Source organism: Heloderma suspectum, chromosome 1, assembly GCF_057233095.1.
Source record: "Heloderma suspectum isolate Gila_16-S chromosome 1, 16-S_ref, whole genome shotgun sequence".
Lineage (NCBI taxonomy): Eukaryota > Metazoa > Chordata > Lepidosauria > Squamata > Helodermatidae > Heloderma > Heloderma suspectum.
Window position 1 is genome coordinate 322,172,084 of NC_139458.1, and position 20,274 is coordinate 322,192,357.

Genomic DNA, 20,274 nt, shown 5'->3' on the forward strand with positions numbered 1-20,274 from the left:
AGTATTCATGGAAGGTGAGCAGTTCTGCTCAGAGCTACTTGTGAAGAGTTACACACAGCTTAATGCTTTGACTGTTAAGCACAGGCATCTTGCGGCTCACGAGTAGCCAGGGTCATAACGACAACGGCAACTGTAATCTACAATTGCCTGCAACCACACAGTCTGCAGCTTCCGATGTACAGCTCTGCTCTATCATTCAAAGGATGACATTTTGAGATCATGGCCAGACACTGCACTTGTGTAAAAATGGCAGATCCTGCTCACACAGGGAGGCATTTGCGCTGCACAGCTCTCATTTGTCACTGCTTCCACAAAGATGTTTGTGGGACCAGTCAACCCATCCCATTGACATAGCCTGCCCCCTTTCCCCCTCCTTCTATTCAAAAGCCCCTTTGGAATGAATGGGAGGCTTCCATTTCAATAAGGAAGGCCCCTGTGAATTGTGCCCCACATGTCCCCCACAGATTGATGATTATTACTGCTATTATGATTACGCGGTGGTGGTGTAGGACAGCCCTCCTCAACTTGGCACCCTCCAGATGTGGAGTACAGCTCCCATCCTTCCTAGCTGGGGTGAAGGGAGCTGTAGTCCAACACATCTGGAGGGCCCCAAGTTGGCGAAGGCTGTTGTAGGACTTTCATTCCTTGCCATCCAAGTCATCCCTGGCTTTTAAGAACAAGAGAAACCCTGCAGAGCAACCCCCATTCCCAAGCATTTACTTCTGGAATACACAGCTCAAATACATGGCTGATCCGATATTGCCCTCTACTGGCAAGACAGGAAATGGGGTGGGGTGCACACACACAAAATGATGCAGAAAAAGAACTCAATTACATTTTGCATTTATTCCATTGATAACAATCCTGAAGAAGATCACAGCCTGCTCCTGTATGTATGCTTTAATTAATTACCTAGGGCAACCCCTGCCTCTGCTCTAGGAATTTGACAAATGTTTGAAAGTACAGGCAGCATAATTCAATGTGTTTTGATTTTTGTACTCTACTCAAAAAGTTTCAAAAATTTCACAAAGTACTATAACTTTTTATTATTAATTTTTTTGGCTGGGCTTTGCAACAATTAATTACGATTCAGGGTCAGATTATTGGCCCATGCATATAATTGCACCGGCTGCCTATATTGTTAAGAAAGAGAATAATTTTCTTACTATAATTGTTCCTTTTCTACTTCTGAAACTGCGCATTCACATTTCATTTTTCATTGTGACATAGCACCATCTGTCCAAAGCAGCATTTGAATGATATGACTGAAAATGATATGATGAGACAGAAGTCTTCTTAATTTAATTTAATATATGTATATGATCTTCTTTTCAGCAAGGTTGCAGTGCCTTCTGGCCCCCAGGCAGATGGTGATCCAGTCCAGGTTCCAGGCAATTTCCTTCCAAAGGGAGAGGCTACAAGGCTGCAGAGAACTTGCGAACTGGATGATGGTAAACAGGCTATCAGCCCTATTGGAGCAGCTTTTCCACTGACCAGCAGGGTTTTCTGGTCCCTCGCAGTTTGTGATATAGTCTGGGTTCCAGTACTTCAGTCAGATGCAGTTCACTTGACATTTATATCAAAAGATTGATTCTGTATTAACAAACTGACATTCTGTAAGGAGCTGAAAAATTATTAGTACCGCATGGCAAGGAGAATTTGTGCACAATCCTACGCATGTTTAGACAGAAAAAAAGTCCTACAACTCCCAGCATTCCTCCAGCCAGCCATGATGACTGGGGCATGCTCGGAATTATAGGTCTGTTTTCTGTCTAAACATGCATAGGATTGTGTCCTTAGTGCAGGGAAAGAATTGGGAAAAATACACACAAAAGAACTCTATTCAGAAACAGGTGTAGACCAACTAAGAATGGAAATAGTTTTCTTGATTTAACATATCTTTCATTTGCTAATCAAATTTGCTTTATTCAATTATAAAATTTTAATTACTTCTTGTATATTCATAGATAAGCTTTCTAGAGTCCATCCTCAGGCAGAGGAAAGAGCCCTAAAAGAAGGTAGAGATTCTTCTCTCTCCAACCCCCCAGGGCTGCTTTTCTCATTACAAAGTAGAACAGGAAACCTTGCACAATAAGATTAGTTGATTTTAAGGCAGCATAATTTCCCATACAGGCTACTAAGATTAGGAAACATTTTATAGATTTCATCCTGTCAAACAGCACTTTAAAAAAAGAGAGTTGGATATAGAATGGGCAGGCTATTTTTATTCCTGTTTGCTGATATATGCTTCTGACTGATTGTGTTCAAAACATCGTGATGGCTTTGTCCATGCAATAAAACTCAGCTGCTCAGCTGAATTATTCTGAGACCTAAACCGAGGTTGCACATCACACAAATGGTGGCAAATCGTGGGTTAATCAACCCACAATTTGCCAGGTTGTGTGCCACATGTGAGTTGCTTATGATTTGAAAATGCAACCTTCAATTGGGCTGATCGTAGGTTGCTTTGTGACATACAAACCCAGATGATATGGGTTATTTGTGGGTTAAACAACACAAAAGTTCATCATAGGTTACGCGCGAAAGGCCCTAGTTTGATTGGCATATGGGAAAACAAAAGGCTCTGGGTTACAAGATTATAAAGTAAATGATAAAACCATAGATTATGTGAATCATAATATACCCCAGGAAACAATCAAACTATGTGTAAGTGGTATCAGGGAGACTAAGGGGTTGTTCACACAGGCAGGTTTATCGCTTCATGACTACAGCCTTGAGTGGTGACTTGCATTTGTGAATGCATGTCAGAGATAGGTTGCTGACAGTGGTCAGAGGGGAACCAGGAATTGTGCCAGGGAGTCAGAGCCAAGGGGCCAAGCAAGGAGTCAGAGCCAAAGAACACACCAGAGCTAGGAAGACTGTTGCTGCTCAAAGTCTCAGCACAAACAGGAAATATTTTCTAGCCCTTCCTGTCGAAAAGAGTCCAATGGCCCACCTGGGTGGACGGGACCAGTCCAAAGTCCAGTCATGCTTTTCTGCCCAGGGAGATGCTCCAAACTGCAGTTCTGTGCCTCACCTCATGGGGCAGCTGCACATAGAGCCAAGGGTTCCTGGTTTGTATCCAGGTGGTCTTGACAATGAGCCATTACAGATCAAACCCTGAAGAGAGAACCTTCCCCTCCCTTCAGACATGATCCTTTCAGCCAGTTCTCACATCCCCCTTCAAGTCCTCAAGTGATGAGCTATCACTTGATATACATGCACCTGTGAACCAACCCCATGGCATTCTTCCAGACCAGGAGTAGGGGAACCTCAGGCCCAGGGCCAAATGCGGTCCCCCTAGGGTCCCAATCCGGCCGTCTGGAGTTCCCCAGATAGCCATGGCCTCATCCCCTTTCCCCCAACCACCAGTCATTGGATGGTTTCCCAGGTTTTGTGCTGTGTTGTTCCCCATTCTAAAAGGTTGAAATGTGTCTCCTCAGGCGTAGTTACTGGCAGTGAGAGCTTTAAGCTAAATAGGCTGGGTTTTTTGTAGTTTGGGCCCTACCTCCTTTGCCTTCAGCCCCACCCACCACCAGAGTGCGGTCCGAGAGCCTCTCCAAAACTGAGTTCAACCCTTGAGGTCAAAGAGGTTCCCCACCCCTGTTCCAGATGGTATTCCAAAATAAGCACTCTGATCCAAGTATATTACTAATTATTAAAAATGGGGGGGGGGTTTCACTTTAGAGTTCACAGCTTAGCCTTATTCCTCGACATTTCCAGTGCTGCAATACACTCCTTAACCAGCTGAGTTGCCTCTCTGGCTGTACCCTGATGCATGGAAAAGCCACCGCCACCATGCCCATAATTGTGGACCACCTGTAGCTTCTCGCTGCCTCGGACCAGCATTTCTTTCTGCAGCCTCACGGCTGGCCTGGATGGCCTCAGGCCCACCTGCACCTTCATATCCTGAGCGGTCCGAAGCGATGGCTCAAGAGCACAACATCGACCGAATATGTTTTTGCTGGTACTGGGATCCGGGAACAGCTTCCAGTTGTCTTTTTGCCTTGTCCCACCTAAGGTTACATTGTGCATCCCTGGATAGATGTATGTCAGTCCATCCCCATCGCGAATGAAGTGCGTGACCCAGGGGGCGTGAACCTTGAGAACTTGGCCTCTGATGGGGTATATCTCTAGGTCACCTACGAGCTTCCTGGAGCCAATGCCTGAGCAGTTCACTACAATGTCATAGTCAGTGTGCAGTTCCCAGAGGTCTTCTATGTGTCTAGCATGCATCTGGCCCCCATTTTCTTTCAGCCTGCAAAGAAAATGTCAGAGGTGAAAACCATGGTAATTACCTAGCAGCATGAATTCTTTGCTGGATTAGATGTTACCAAGCCAAAGGCATCGGAGAATGTAAAGTGTGTTTAAACTGGGCAGCCACAAGTAAAGTTGGAAAGAGAACAGCAAATAGGCCGAATGTGCCATCAAGATAACCTCAACAGACAAAGCATGCACAGACGGACATAGCGCTGGGTATATCCTATCACCTTCAGCTATCAGCTGCAGCAGACCAGTTCAGTTAACAGAGAAGGTATCCATCCAAATTGTAGGATGTCTCTTTCCTGTAAAGCAGTTGGTGAAACAAAGGTTAAAACATGGGGCTGGTGTATTTTTCACATAGGTACCAATGCCTCTTTGCAATCTAAACAGAAAGAGTGCCCCATTTGGAGAGATTAAAAGATGATAACTGAGCAAGTGGGAAATGTCCAGCAAATCATCGGTCTTGTATCACTGCTGAGATCTACTCTAATCCCTAGTTTGATCTGCTGTTTTCATGGTGTCCAGGAAAGGTGCTGAGCTAGGATCCCAAGACTCATGCCATCAGTTCTGTGCACCCCTGGGAATTTCAGATTTCTGTTGCTTGAACAGCAGCTGTTCCCACAATACCACATGGCAATTCTGGAACTGAGGAGAGTTTCAAAGCCTGTTTGTGATGTGGCACGGGGAGTTTGATGTTCAAAAAAGGCGAAGAAAAACAAAAGTTCAAAAAAATGCAATTGAGCGCACCACTGAGCATCCCATGGATCCCTGTGTGTGTGAATATTATATATACTATAGGTTGGGCCAACATAGCTGTTTCCATGGGGCAAAAAATGATGTGCAGGTGAGTTGCTTCCAGTCCTTCCAGTGAGTTGCTTCCAGTCCTTCCGCCCCACCGCAGGGTCCAATTCGGTGCCATATTTTGTCCAGTGCCATGACACTCCTGTTGGCAATACTGACCATAGCTAACACAGCTGTTCTAACTCACATTGCCACATCAGTGTAGTGTCTTGGGTTCCAATAACGTTGCAAGCAGTGACACTCACACAGCGGAGACTGCATCCAAATCAAAATCCTTATTTTGTGAGGATTGTGACTTGTAGGTTCCCACCAAGTGCTTATTACTGATTCCCTTTCAGTCTATTTTGATGAAGTATCATAGATAGTGCTCAGGGCACTTTGGAAGTGGGTGTTACAGAATGAAGTACACGTTTAATGGATGCTTCCTTCTCAGCTGCTCAGGGGGAAGAAACCTTGATCATTCATTTCAGCACCTTGGACGCCATCCTTCACACAGGCCTGTCAGCAAACCCCCATCTGCTGCAGCGGGTTTTGCACCAGCGTATCACTTTGAGGATCAAGGCGCTCCTTTGGGAAATTACAGGAGTGTAAAGCAGAAACGAAGGGCAGAAGGGGCCTCTGTCCACAGGCCCGCTTGACAGACACTAAATGGATTCTGCGATTTAGGGTTTGCTTTCGACATTGCTTAAGAAATGAAACCTGACAGGGCCTGTTTTCCCCATGATATACCTTGTATGTCAGCAGAGAGCAACCCTAGAACAAAGAGCACTCAGCATACCATTACTCTAAGGCAAGACATGCTCGCCCATGTTTTAACACGGCGTGAAAACAGCAAAACAATTTGATTAACAGCTAGCACATTTTATTAACATTTGGACTCTCTTTCATTACACCTCCAATCACATCACCCTTGAGTGAAAAATGGCACACAGTCAGTGTATTCCAAGGAGAATATCCCCTCGTCTCTCTCTCTCTCTCTCTCTCTCTCTCTCACACGCGCGCACACACACACACACACACACAAACCTCATACAGTGAGTTGTCAGGCAATAGATTCTGAGCTAAAAGTTGGACAACACATTGTTTATGGAACGCCCTCACACAAGATGTAGTGATGGCCACTAGCCTAAGTGGCTTTAAAAAAACAGATTAGACAAGGTAGGATAATAAGATCTACAAATGAGTATTAGGAATAAGAACTATGTGGAACCTCCATGTGCAGATGTTAGTTCATCTCTGAATACCAGATGCTGGGAACAAAGAATGAAGAAGATAACTGTCACCATCATGCTCTCCCTTTGGAGCTCCTAGAAGCATCTGTTGATACAAGGTTATCCAATGGTGTTGAATGGTGGGAGATCCAGGACAGGCAGAAGGGATGTTTTCACACAGCACATAGCTAAACTATGGAATTTGCTTCCAAAGAGACGGTGACAGCTGCCAGCTTAGATGCCTTTCAAAGGGGATTAGACAGATTCATGGAGGATAAGGCTATCAATGGCTACTACTCCTGATGGCTATATGCTACCTCCAGTATCAGAACCACCATGCCAGTTGATGGGGAACATGAGCAGGAGGGTGGTGTTGCACTAATGTCCTGCTAGCAAGCTTTTCAGAGGTATCCAGTTGGCTCCTGTGTGAACTGAACACTAGACTAGATAGGCTTTTGGTCTGACTCAACAGGGCTCTTATTACAATGGCTGTTGAAAATGGGAAGCTGAGCTAAATGGGTCTTATCCAGCAAGGCAGTTCTTGTGTTTTTATGAATCTTATTTATTTGAATTATAGTTGGAAGCATTATATGTATTATATGAAAAATCCCAAACTGGCCAAAATCTAGTTGTGGCCTAGAAATGCCTGTTTTCATTGAGTATAAGCCACCTTGGATACCATTGGTGGAAAGATGGTGGGTGCTTTCAGATGGAGAAATCCTAGCACTAGCAACCAGAAAGCATTGTGCAACTATTCCATATTTTCTTTCTTAACAGATTTTTTGACGTAAGAGAAAAGACAGAAGAAATGGTGAGAAAATATGGGAGGGTTGCAAGTGGAAGACGACGACATAAAACTCGGTGAATGAGGCAGGGTGATCATGCCATAAAAGCCTCATCTGGAAGCACCAGGTATATAAGTAACTGCAAATAAATGAATCAAGTAGAAATCATAGGTGGCTTTAAACTGCTTTAACTGCTCTGACTTCCCTCAAAAGGCGTTCTGGGAAGTACAGCTCTTGTGCTGAGGATGCTGAAGGTGCTGTAACGGTGCCGAGGATGCTCTCCTAAAATTAATTTTTAGCACAACAAGAGTTTGTTGAGGGTAGCCATGACCAATTTAACAACTTAGGGAGCAATCCTATGGTCTCTAGACAATGGCTAGACAGCCATAGGATATCTGGTTTTCTGGGAACCGATCTAGGAGCCCGCACTCCGAGGTCGGTTCCCAGAAAACCGACCTCTTCTCACTTCTGTGCTGCCTCCAAGGCAGCATGGAACAGCCCCATCCTCCATGCTCGCAAGAAGAGTGCAGAGTGGCCAAAAGGGGGCATTCTGGGGGGCGTTCCGGGGCAGGGAGGGCAGAAATGCCTGTACGACGCATCCAATGTGTGTCGTACATCCAATGTGTCATACAGCAGCCTCCTCCCTGGCTCAGCCCTCCCACAGCTAGACAGCCGCAATCGGCTGTCTAGCCGAAAATGCAGGGCAGGAGACGTGCGGAGGGAACGATCCCCTCCGTGCTTCTTCTACCCTGCACTGGATAGGTGGTCACCTCCAAGTTTGGAGGCAGATGCCTATCTGAAAAGGATTGAGCCCTTAAACTGCCTTAGGAGTTGTAACTTCTCACTCATGTTGTGAAGGCACCCTACAGAAGCAAGAAAAACCTGCCCCTCTGTGTTTTCAAAAGCAGCTCTTCACAGGAAGCATGCTGCTTGTCTGGATGATGGGTACTGATTTCAACACACAGGGTTGTATCCAGTGTTAGTCCTACTAAGAGTAGACCAACTGAAATGAATGGGACTTGCATTAGATGCAACTCACTGGAAGTTAAAAAAACACACACACCAAAACATGTTTAACAGAGCATTCCTGTAAGGCTTTACCCAGAAGCAAGCCCCAACACTTATTCTCAAGTTAATGTGTTCAGGATTGCAGGTTTATCCTGCTTAACAAGCAAGAGGATTATGCTAATTGATTGCCAGAATATAGGAAGGTGTCTGTCAAACATACATACCAATTAACTGTGTCTTACGTATGTATTTCCTGGCTTTTTTTTGCTATAGTTGATGTTGTTTTATTATTTTTTACTGTATATTATATTGGGATTTTTAAAATTACATTTTATATACCACCCTGTAAGACAAAGGGCACCATAAAAATATTTTAAATAAATAAATAAACGTGGTTTGGACATCCTAGGGAGGTGAAAGGGCATTTCAGGAGGCCGATAGTTTTATGACGAAAGGTTAGGTGGGTTGGGGAGGGGAAGGGTTAAATTCGATATGGTTCAAATGCTTTGGATTACAAGTCCTTTTATCATACTGTTATATTTCAATTTTTAAAAACCACTGAATTTTAAAAAGATACATACATACCTTTTCTCCAGCCAGATCAAATAAGGTGGGCAGTTACATTTCAGTGTCGTAAAGGCCTGACCAAATTTGTGCTGTGGAAATTTCTTCAGCTCTTTCTCAGTCATTGGGCGAAACCCTAGAACCACATCAGACCAGAACGGTGTCTTCTCATCAGGAATGGTTTTAAAAATCTGCCAGCTCAAAGACGTGGAAGAGAATAATCGTATAAAACAAAAGCATTGTGTTGTGTTACATTTTTTATTCTCTATCAGAAATTAGTATATCAGAACTACTTCCGACTTTATATTGTAGCAAATCTCCCTATAGCACCCATGGGTCAGAATGATATATATCCACTTATCATATGCATGGGGCCGCGGTGGCTTAGTGGGGGGCCGCGGTGGCTTAGTGGTTAAGACGCTGAACTGCAGACTGGAAGGTCGGCAGGTCAGCAGTTCGAGACCCGACTGCTGCGTGACGGAGTGAGCTCCCGTCTTCAGTCCCAGCTTCTGCCAACCTAGCAGTTCGAAAGCAAGAAATTGCAAGTAGATAAATAGGTACTGCCTCGGCGGGAAAGGTAACAGCGTTCCGTGCACCTCGGTGTTCAGTCATGCCGGCCACACGACCACAGAAGCGTCTTTGGACAGCACTGGCTCTTCGGCTTAGAAACGGGGATGAGCACCGCACCCTAGAGTCGGACACGACTGGTTGGGGACACCTTTACCTTTACCTTTATCATATGCATCCACCACATTTTTAGGTGCATCTATAAACACCATACAGGTACCTTTCAAACAGATAATAAATGAAGCTCCCTCTGTATACTCAAGTTTAAATATTACAGATTTGCAACGGTGACAAAAGCTAGGGTAACGCGTAAAGGGGTTGATAACAGCTCTCCGCTCAGGAGATAAGAAATAGGACAGAGGTAGCTATACAAAATACTGCGCATTTAGTGCGTAGACCATTTTCTGACTATGAAGAGAATGGAGCAGCCTGTACATGAGCGTAACTCCACGTGACACAGAGGCTGTGCCAACTCCATGTTTCGGAGCGCCCTTGTGCAAAGTCCCTCCAAGGGGCTCCTCCTGCAGCGCCTCGGCCTTCTCACTGCCACGGTGACCCGCTGCTCTTGCTCCCCCTCCTCTTTCTTATCATTGCTCCCACTGGTTTGCTTGACAGGAAGACAGAGCCAGCGGGCAAGCAGGCTGCGGCATCAACTGCTCCTTCTTCTCACCTCCACCATTATCTGGGCCACAGCAAGAGGCAGGAGAACAGCAGGTTGAGTGGTGAAGAAGAAAAGCATGTCCACGGGGCTCTTGTGCCCACACTTGGCAGGTGCCCGACCATGCTTGCTCTTGATGCTGGCCCTGGCTGTGGAGAAAGCTCTTTAAGCTGGTTTTTTAAGGGAAAGATTAGCAGGCTGCACCATCACTGCATTATGATAATCACAGGCCCTAGGCCAAGGCCTTGGTAGTCCATTCAATAATCCGGTCCTGGTCAAAACAGCCTTCTGATCTCCAGCATCAGAAAAAATGAATGAACTGCAGGGCTAAGTACAGATATTCTCAACCATTCCACAATTTTTTTCCACATACCACCTGAATGGAGCTCAGAGACCAGTTTGAGAACCCCTGTATTAGACCAATGGCTGAAGCTGACCCTCAACAGATTTCTTCTATTTGTTCATATATTACCAAAACTTGCACCTATGTGACAAGGAAAAGAAAGATGCATGTGGGGGGGGGGGGCATGGCATATATTAAATATTGTTTGGGATGTTAATTGCAGAAACAGGATTTGTATGAACAGCACCATATCAGTTTTGTCTCTCCCTTTTCCTAATATGGTCACAAAATACAATTCCGATGTATATGTTTATTTATTTATATCCTGTCTTCCATGTGTAGAAGAAGTCAAGGCAGTACCAAGGTGATCTCCCACCCACACACTGGCCAGCTCCAGACCTGCACAGCTGCAGCAAGGGGGCTGTAGGATGTGGCCTAGCAAACAGGCTTGACTATCTCTCTGCTTGCAGTAGAAATAATGGCATCTTCAGACAATTCCTTCTTTACCCAGATACCAAATGAATCCCAGCCTCTGAAGCCTCCGAGGAATTACAGATTACCGACAGGTGGTCAAACGTCTCCCTAAACCACTCCTTCTGTTGATGAACCGGTGTCTCTGTGCAGAAGAAAGAAAGCACCTTTCAAATGGAGGGGGAACAGGCTACGAAAATCAAGAATCAGTATGAAAATATAGGTATCCAGGATAGCAGCAATATCCCATATGAACACATGTGCATGATTGTAGAATACATATAGTGAGCATAATCCCGGTTGTCTCCACACAGGCAAACAAGCAGGTTGCAAGGATGAAGAGGACAAGAAAATCCAGGGGACTCTTGTCAGTGGGCCCCTGGCAGGGTGTGCGCTCTCAGCAGGTGCCCAACCACAACTACCCTTGACGTGTGAAGCTGCCCTGTGACTTCTCGAGGGCACCAGCTCTCATTTTACAAATTAAGAACAATCGCTATCTGATTTTGTTCCTCAGGGTGTACTGATTTCATAAGTCAGGGAATCAGCCCTGAAAACTACAGCTATACCTATTGGAAGCCAGTTTTGTGACTGTATAGTAAAAACGGAAAATCATAATGTAAAAATCTATACATCTTTACATTTTGGAATGGAAATTTCACTTGCCTGGGTAAGTGTGTGGAATAAGCATCCCCGCCGCTACATCACTTGTTGTGTCGGGCGTAAATCTGTCAGCAACTACAGTCACACTGCAGTTTGAAAGAGAGTCTGCAATGCACACAGCTGTGGAGAGGCCAATCAGCCCAGCACCAACAACTGCAATCTTGGTCTCAGCCATATTCTGCTAAGAGAAAGGGAGAGAGGAAGGGATTAAAAGACACTTCTAAGGTCAAAATTAAGATTCCTTATACTATGCAATTTTTTTTTAAAGCTGTATTGTTTCTCATATTTTGGCCACCTACTGCGAAAAGAAAACTCTCTGGAAAAGACCCTGATGCTGGGAAAGACTGAAGGCAAAAGGAGAAGGGGACGGCAGAGGATGAGATGGCTAGATAGCATCACTGATGCAATGAATATGGACTTGAGCACATTCCGGGAGAGAGCGCAGGACAGGAAGGCCTGGCGTGCTATGGTCTTGGGGTCACGAAGAGTAGGACACAACTGAACAACTGAACAACATTGGTTCTCATTCTCTCTGGGGGGCTCTTAACCCGACGATCATCTTGCTGAAGTTAAGAGAATTAGCATGAGGAACTTGCAGCCATGTGCTGGACTGAATGGCCCAGAACCTTCTGGATGTACAACTGAAACTGTAACTGTCCAGGCCTGGCTTCAGAACCCAGCACCCTGTCAGGGCCCATTGGGGCTGACACCTCTCTGGGCTCTCAGTTACAGGCTCACCTGGCAGCGGCCAGCAGCCTTATTAATTTCCCACAATGTCTCAGAGCAACAGTACCTTGGGGACATTATGGGAATTAAAATGGCGACTTGTTGTTGCCAATGTCAGATATGCCCATGGCCACGGGCCCACTAATGTAGAAGAGAACTCACCAGATAGCACTTTGCCAAGTCCTCCCTGCTCCCTGGCAAAAAAAACCACCCCTAAAGCCAATCTTGTAAGTGTCACTATTTAAATACCAAAGCAAAAAAAATAACATAGAGCATGTTTTTATTCTCTTCTTAATAAGGAAGATCCAGAAACAAAGTCTGAATGTAAACAGAACTTTATTTCTAAACTCTTACTAAGTTTTTCCTTCCACTCATTTCCTTCTCCCTGTGCCTCCCTTCTACTGGGGCCCTCTAGCGACAAACCTTTTCACAACTCAAAACAAGGAGGGGCCTATAACTATTAGGATACAACAGCATGCAAACAGACGTAGTATCTTCTCTAAACTAACACATATCTAGTTAGTCAATCATTATTTGTTTAAAATCAAAGGTCACTAAGCTACAAAACGTCCAACTACCTGTACAAAATAACATCTGTGAAACATGCCATGTGTAAAGGAGACAAGCAAGAGGGACTGACAACCATGGGGTAACATCAATATATGATGCCCTTGACTGTCTATACCAACTAAAGAATCCAGAGAGTTTGAATTGTTGGGTAATGCAAGTATTGTGATGTTGTTTTCAAATGTGCTTCCTATGTATTGTTCCAAGTAAATATCTAACTGGAGCACACAGATCTTTTCCCCCTTAATTAGTATGTTTTCCATCTTATGACTCTGACCGTGCAGACTTCATACCTTAACATGGTCAGTCTTCTTTAAACTTCTCTCCCCGCCGTCCCACCTTTTTTGCATCTTGCCTGATGAAGAGATCTGGAAATCTCGAAATCTCGCCCACAATTTGGGGCATATTTGGTTGGTCTTAATAAAGCTTTTGCCTGACTGTGGATGTTAGATTTTCTGTTTGTGACTTTGAGGGAGTTTACCTGTGTCATTAATGTGGTATTCCATATGCAGAACTGGCTGGAAGGTTGCCCTGAAAGAAGCAAGATACATCTAGGCCAGTATGAGACACTTCTAAATGACTAGCTGGGGAATGCTGGAAGCTGTAGGACTTTTTCCTGTCTAAATGTGCATAGGATTGCACCCGAAGGCAGGGGTGGGCCAACTGCAGGGTTTCCAGTCCTCTATTTGAAGGGCTGTCTGTCCAATTCCAGTTTAGAGACAGAGAACCATTAGAACTGTTGCCCATCAACTATTAACAGCAGGATGAACAGGCAGACACACAGGTCACCTGCTCACAATCTTCCGCACTATGACTGTATTTTTATTCAAATTATAATAATTATTTCTAAATCTGAATCTCTACATATAAATTAGCATATGCAGATGTTATGGGAATCAACACCCTCTTTTTTGGTGATTCATAAGTGACCACTGTAGCCAACACCAAATCATCTGGAGAGCACCAGGTTGAGGGAGGATGGTCTAGACTGTGCTGCTGCTTACATCTCCTCGCACCCGCTCTGCTTTGGTGGAACCCATCGATGCATCAAATCTGCCTGGCTCCCATGTTACTCTTTCTACCATAGTTACAAAGATGGTTCTTAAAAACTGTTTCATCCACCTGATATATTTTATTTCAGCTCCAATGTTCTGGGTGGCTTTGTCCATTTTAACCTTTGCTAACATTATAACTTTAGTTCTGAAGTATATACGTTTTAGAATTTCTTTTTTGCAGTGATTATGTTTCAGTGTCACTTTTTGTGTGCTCTTCAAGTGTCCATTTGACAGAAAAATGTGGTATATAAGTGTTTGTAATACATACATACATACATACTTAGAATCAGGGTCTAACACTGCTTTTGGGTCTAGTCCTCAGACTGGATAGTGATTAAGGGCAGAAGCAAGGCAGGAGAGGCACAGGGGGGGATCGTTCCCTCCACGCCTCTCCTGCCCTGCTATTTTCCACTGGACAGCTGTTTTCGGCTGTCTAGCCATGGGGGGCTGACCAGGAGAGGAGGCTACTTGTACGACACATAGGATGTGTCGTACATGCAGCTGCGCTCTCCCCGCCCCGGAACGCCCCCAGCCCCTTTTCAGTCACTCCACGCTGCTCTTCCGAGGGTGGAGGACAGGGCTTCTCTGTGCTGCCTCCAAGGCAGCGCGGACGTGGGGGGAGGTCAGTTTTCCGGGAAGCAATCTCGGAGCACTGGCTCCGAGGTCAGTTACTGGAAAAGAGCATATCCTATGGCCCTCTAGACAGTGTCTAGTGGCCATAGGATTGCTCCCTTACTCATATCAGAATAAGCATGACATTCATGTTGAACACAGCTTAGGGATCAGCAAGTTCTTTTTTTATGATCTGGAAAAGTGTCCTCTGTACCCTATTTAAAAACAACTTAGATTTTGAACTTTCTATGAGTCTTTGACATTTTATTTTCAGTGAAGGCTTGCTTTTGTCTCCTTTTAATACAAAATGGTGAGCTTGGCAAGTAGAATTTGGTTGATAATTCTCCACATATATTTCTGGGAAAAGAGTGCTGATCGAAAGAAGAACACCTGAAGTATTTGTTACTTGTCCCTTCCAGGAAATGTCAGGGTTTTTCGAAACTTTGGGGCATGGTTCATTTCTCTCCAAGTTGACTGTTTCAAAAAGCACATTGTGAAAGCTTTAGTAGGCCAAGGGTTCTGCCAGATAGGAGGCTCCTACTCCTAGCACTACCAAACAAAAGGCACTGTGCAGCTATTCTGTCTTTCCCTCCTAATGGATTTTCTGTGGTAAGAAAAAAGATGCAAGAAGGGGTGGGAAAACATGGGAGGAGTACACATGAAAGACCACAATGTTTGGACCCTACCCCGTAAAATTCTGTGAACGAGGTAGGACAACTGCACAATAAGAGAGCAATTCAATGTCCCCTAAACAGCATCTGGGGGAGATAGGATTTTTTGGTTTCCCGGCTCCAAGCTCATATAGCGCTACGAGCTTGGAGCTGGGCAACCACTCCACCCCCCACCTTCCCCTTCCCCTCACAGCCGGGGCGGAGAGAACCACGGCTGCCCTCCCTGACTGTCTGTGCTCATAATACGAAGCACAGACAGGGCGATAAGGGGGAGTTCCAGGGGTGGGGAGGGGACCACTGAAGCTGTTTCAGAGAGCTTCCTATGCAGGCTCCAGGCCCATTCCCGCCCCCTCCCTGAAACTGAGCTTAGACGCCCATAATCCTCCATGCTTCAGCCACCCTGCGTTGGATAGGCGGTCACCTCCTATGACAGAGGGGGCTGGAGGCGGCCGTCTATCTCAATAGGACTGTGCCCTAAAAATTTCATTTGGAAGCACCCCTGGTTTCTTCATTCACATATTTCACAATGCATTTATAACTTCTCTCTTATCTTTCCTATTTCAGATTCAATCCCTCCTTACCATTTTATTTTTGGAAGGTCACCATCCTCTTTGAACTACACTGTGCTTGTCTGTTGTATGGATTTACAAAGGGAGTGGAGGGGAGATGATGTCTGCCTCCAGGCATAACACTAAACCATGTTTTAAATGTTAGCATTACGAGACTGATCCTAGTCTCCCCCTGGGTTCATGTGCTCCCCGCTTCTCCTCCGATGAGGCTGCAAGGAAGAGATTGGAAGCTTTTGCTTCCCTTTTAGATTAACCACATATAGCATGTCGTCCAAACCAAGTGTGGGAAATGTGTGGCCCTCCAGATACTTTGGCCTTCAACTTCCATTGTCCCTCACCATTGCCTATGCTGGGTAGTGCTGATGGGAGTTGTAGGTCAAAACATCTGGAGGGCCACATGTTGCCCACCCCTCCCCTAACTGTTGGTTAATGAGAACAAGCCAGCTTCATAAACTATGGTTTATCATTGACTTGTTTCCACTAATAGTTAAGATTAACCACAGTTTGTCTTGATTCAGATGATATGCCAACCTGCAGTTAATCAAAAACAGAAACAAAAGCTTTCAAATTCCTCCTCACAGCCAGGCAGAGGGGGAAGTGGAGTATGCAAGCTCAGGAGAAGGCTAAGCTATGGTTTAGTGTTATGTCACAGAATCATAGAATAGTAGGGTTGGAAGGGGCCTATAAGACCATCGAGTTCAACCCCTTGCTCAGTGCAGGAATCCAAGTCAGAGCATCCCTGACAGATGGCTGTCCAGCCTCATCTTGAACGCCTCCAGTGTGAGAGAGCCCACCACCTCCCTAGGTAATGGGTTCCATTGTCTCATTGCTCTAACAGTCAGGATGTTTCTCCTGATGTTCAGCCAGTTTATGAGAACCAAGACCTCCTGCACATTCTCCCCAACATGAACTGAGCTTAGCCTACTTTTTCCTCCAGGCCTTTCTGAAATCTGTCCATTTTTTCCCCTCTGCAATCTAATCGTTGGGTGGAGGCAGGTCTAAAGCATCCCCAAGGGCACAATCCCATGCATCTTTAGACAGAAAAAAGTCCTACAACTCCCAGCATCCCCCAGCCAGCATTTTTGTCTAAACATGCATAGGATTGCACCCTAAAGAATGTAATGTCCTCTTTGCATTTCTGACTTTGTCCCAAATCTCTCTTCAGAAACACTGTAAAAATAAGATCTGAAAAATCTTTTCTTTGGTCGGAAACACCAGCATTTTTCAATAAAATGCTGCAAAAAGTGGCTCTGAGTAATAGCTATACAGAAGGAGGGGCGTATTTCTGGTCCAAGTGATGGAGGGAGGGGGGAAATCCCACTTTCTCCAGGCGACTGCTGAAGGAAAACCGTTTTTTCTTACAAAGCCCCATCTATTATATGATTCCCATGCGGACCTACCGTTACCTGGGGATGGACAACTACAGCCTCCAGATGTGTTGGACTACAACTACCAGCATGGCTGGCTGGGGGGTGCTGGGAGTTGTAGTCCAGCACATCTGGAGGGCCCCAGGGCACCATCTACATGGCCCCGACTGGGACCATCGCATCGGTGGATGCTCAGCACCCCGGCTATACGGGGGCTAGTCACTGCCGCGCGAGGAACCGCGCAGAGAGGGGCTGTGTTGCTCGCGGCGGTGACGGCGGGGGGCATCACATCGTCACTCACCGCCCACTCCACGCCCACCGCAAACCGCGCTGGCCCCCGAGGGACGGTTAGAGGGCGCGCCCCGCTGCGGTGAAGCTGCAGCAGCTGAAAAATAGGGAGGAAAGCGACACCTTGGAAAGCCGCGTCTTCTGGGCGGGAACCACGGAAGAGCGGCTGAGCAAAAGGGCCTCCACTCGCGCGGGCCCCGGAGTAAAAGGCGCGTCTAGATGTGCCGAAGGCTGCCCTGCCGGGCTCATGGGTCATCCGCGCATCTGATGCGCCTTTTACGAACGACGGGCGCGGCACGGGGCGGGGGGGCGGAGAAGAGAAATACCTTTCTGGGCAACAGAATCCGGGCTGTTTCTGACAAGTGGCGCCTCCCCAAGCCAAAGTTTGCTCACGGGCGGCTACAGAAGCGGGAGTTACAGCGAGGGCACGGACGGAGGGGAACACGGACCCGGGGGGCGGGGCCACCCTCCCAAGCCGCCTCCGGCCTCGCCTCGCCTCGCCTCGCCAGCGGCCTCCCGGCCCCGCCCGGAGACGTTTTCTGCGCGGGCGGCGGGGGAGTCGCCTGCCGCTGTTCTCGGCTCGTCTGCCCCGAGCCCTCCGGCAGAAGAGGCGAAGTCCAGTGGGGCTGGGGGCTCTGATTTCGGTGGGGCTGTAGCGCCATTCTGGGCTTCCGTCAGAACCAGCCAGAACGCTAAAGGCGCTGACTCTGTTTTGCGGGTAGGGGTTCAGCATCTTGGAAAGCGCCTGTAGAGCTCTGGCTGGTTCGGACTGAAACCCAGAATGGATGCACTGCCCCACCGAAATCGGAGCCACCAGCCTCCACTGGAAAGTTCCCTGAGCAGAAATCGTTTGAGCTGGCAAAGGGTGCCATGCTAGGCATAGAAAGAAAGAAAGAAAGAAAGAAAGAAAGAAAGAAAGAAAGAAAAGAAAGGTGCTACTACTCCCAGCGTTCCCCTACAAATGCTGGCAGTTGTAAGACTTCTTTCTCTCTAAACATGCGTAGGATTGGCCCTAACTGCATTATTATTTGGCCCTAACTGCATTATTATTATTTCCAGAGCCCCGCGTTAACTGGATTACCTAGTCCCAGGATGCTTGTGTTATCGGCAAGAACTGCACTGTGTATGACCATTAATAGTGTGATTGTCACTGTCAACTGCTTTCTGCATTTGATCTCCTTTTGGCCTCACTATTTAGTTACTCTCCCTGTTCCCGCCCCCACTCCACCCCATGTACTGTATATATACCTGAAACTCTCCATAAAACTCCATGCATTTGATGAAAAGGGCTATAGCCCATAAAAGCTTTTGTCAGACCTACTTTGTTAGTCTTTAAGGTGCCATAAGATTCTTTGTTGTTTTTGCATTATTATTCTAATTGGAATAATAAAAGACAAAGTAAGAGGCACCTGGTCAAATATAACGAAGAAGCTTGTTGTGACACCTTACAGACCAGGGGAAGGCAACATGGTCCTTGTGGGCAGAAATGTGCCCTGGACACGTTTCCTGGTATTCACCAAGGTGCCCTACCCTCCCATTTAAAAGGGGGAAAAAAGTGACACATCTTCTTACCTGCGGCTGGGATTGCTGTGAAATAGGTTTCTGTTGGTGCTGAAAACTGTGGGTTCAAAGGAGTTCTTTATAGTCTGTTGGAGCTTAGACCCCACCTCTGCCTTGTACTCAGTCTTTTGGGCAGGTTACTTGTCCTTTGCCATGTCTTCTATGGCAACCATTTTGTGGTGATGCCCAGGACAGTTTCTCAAATTGCCAAATGTGCCCACAGCCCCAAAAGGTTGCCTATCCCTGTTACAGTGGAACAAATTTGGGCTTGATGGAGTGTAGTCCATTTCCTCAAATGCATGAAGAGTTGTCCTGACTTACAGGTATTATACCAAAGAATCTTGTGGCACCTTGAAGACTAACACATTTATTCTGGCAGAAGCTTTCATGGGTACTGTCCACTTCATCAGATGCAAGAACCGTTAACCTCAAATTGGCAGATTTATATATACATGCTTTATGTGGGGAGGGGGTACCAACAAAGCGACCAGCTAAATCCATATTAGGGCAATAGCTTTATTAGGCCAACCATAACATCACAAATAATGTGCAAGTTTTTGAGGTCTTCAGTACTCTTCATTGGGCTAGATGGTAAATAAAGCTGGTGGGGGGAGGGGAGAGGAAAAATGCTGGCCAATGTTGCAGCCATGGAGCTTGCATGTCATCCCAGATTCATAGTCTCCATCCTTAGGGGAAACACGCAGGTTCCTTGGTTGGTGGAAAATGGGTAGAGAGAAACTAGACATGTTTTATATTAATAAAACAGGAGATAATTTTAGATGGTGTGCTGCGTAAAAAGAAAAGTCAGTAGAAGCCAAATTGGGTAGGTTTACTAGTAGCTGGAATGGACGTATCCTCAGAGAATAAAGTCCCAGCTTCAGAATAAAATCCCAGTTAAAATCCTCTTCTTCCATTGTAAGGATTGTGCTGTTGAATGGTTGAATTCAGTATTCTCCAAGTCACACAAAAAGCAAAGGTAGCCATGCTATCCATAAGAATAATCCCAAAATCCCTATCAGGGCAATAACTTTATTAGGCCAACCCAAAGGGTTCTGGTATTATCAGGCTATTCACCAGAAACCCAAGATCTCTTTCTCCAAGTCACACAAAAAGCAAAGGTAGCAAACATCCTCCTGACATGTTGGGACATGGCCACGGGGCTATGGAGTTGACTGGCTGTTGCGATTAGAATGGCACCCTTTCCTTTCCTGTCCGGTACCATCTTTTATCCCACTGAAAGGGTTATTTTCAGGGCAGTACTGAGTGGGCTGCTAGGGAAATTCAGATCCCTTTCTAAAGTGAGGCCTGTAGCCTATGGCTACCAGTGTTGGATGCTGTTCTCCCACTGTCCTGCAATGATCTGTACTAGGGGAGCTGCTAAGAGCTCTCCTAGGCTGTCTGCTAATGTACTGTGTGTGGGAAGTGGGAAGATTGCATGAAATGACATCAGGGTATTTCTACTATCACCACATGGTGATTGGTGCCTTCAATGCATGGCTAATGCGGGGCCATCATCAATGACCAATAT

The 20,274-nt window shown here is 46.0% G+C and overlaps 1 protein-coding gene across 4 annotated transcripts; it reads right to left on the minus strand.

Annotated features, from left to right (window-relative positions):
• Positions 1-828: 828 nt before the first annotated feature.
• Positions 829-17,696, minus strand: DDO (D-aspartate oxidase). Of its 4 annotated transcripts, none has more exons than XM_084827288.1 (5): positions 17,513-17,696; positions 11,335-11,512; positions 10,708-10,816; positions 8,654-8,830; positions 829-4,258 (listed from the first exon to the last, which is right to left on the minus strand). In XM_084827288.1, exons 2-5 carry the CDS (start codon positions 11,504-11,506, stop codon positions 3,691-3,693), a joined length of 1,026 nt encoding a protein of 341 aa, XP_084683414.1. In that variant the 5' UTR covers positions 11,507-11,512; positions 17,513-17,696; the 3' UTR covers positions 829-3,690. The 4 variants fall into 4 exon arrangements, with proteins under 4 accessions (XP_084683414.1, XP_084683412.1, XP_084683413.1 ...); XM_084827286.1 differs by lacking the exon at positions 17,513-17,696 and adding an exon at positions 17,200-17,446 and having other exon boundaries at positions 11,335-11,509; XM_084827287.1 differs by lacking the exon at positions 17,513-17,696 and adding an exon at positions 12,220-12,470 and having other exon boundaries at positions 11,335-11,509.
• Between the last annotated feature and the right edge of the window lie 2,578 nt (positions 17,697-20,274).

Excerpts from the sequence above, each read along its gene's own strand:
- DDO (XM_084827286.1), bottom strand. The coding sequence starts at position 17,442 with ATGACCCATGAGCCCGGCAGGGCAGCCTTCGGCACATCTAGACGCGCC. Across the intron at positions 11,510-17,199 it reads CGGTGGGCGTGGAGTGGGCG|AATATGGCTGAGACCAAGAT; the intron begins GTGAGTGACGAT and ends TTCTCTTAGCAG. Across the intron at positions 4,259-8,653 it reads TTGATCTGGCTGGAGAAAAG|GCTGAAAGAAAATGGGGGCC; the intron begins GTATGTATGTAT and ends TTTTCTTTGCAG.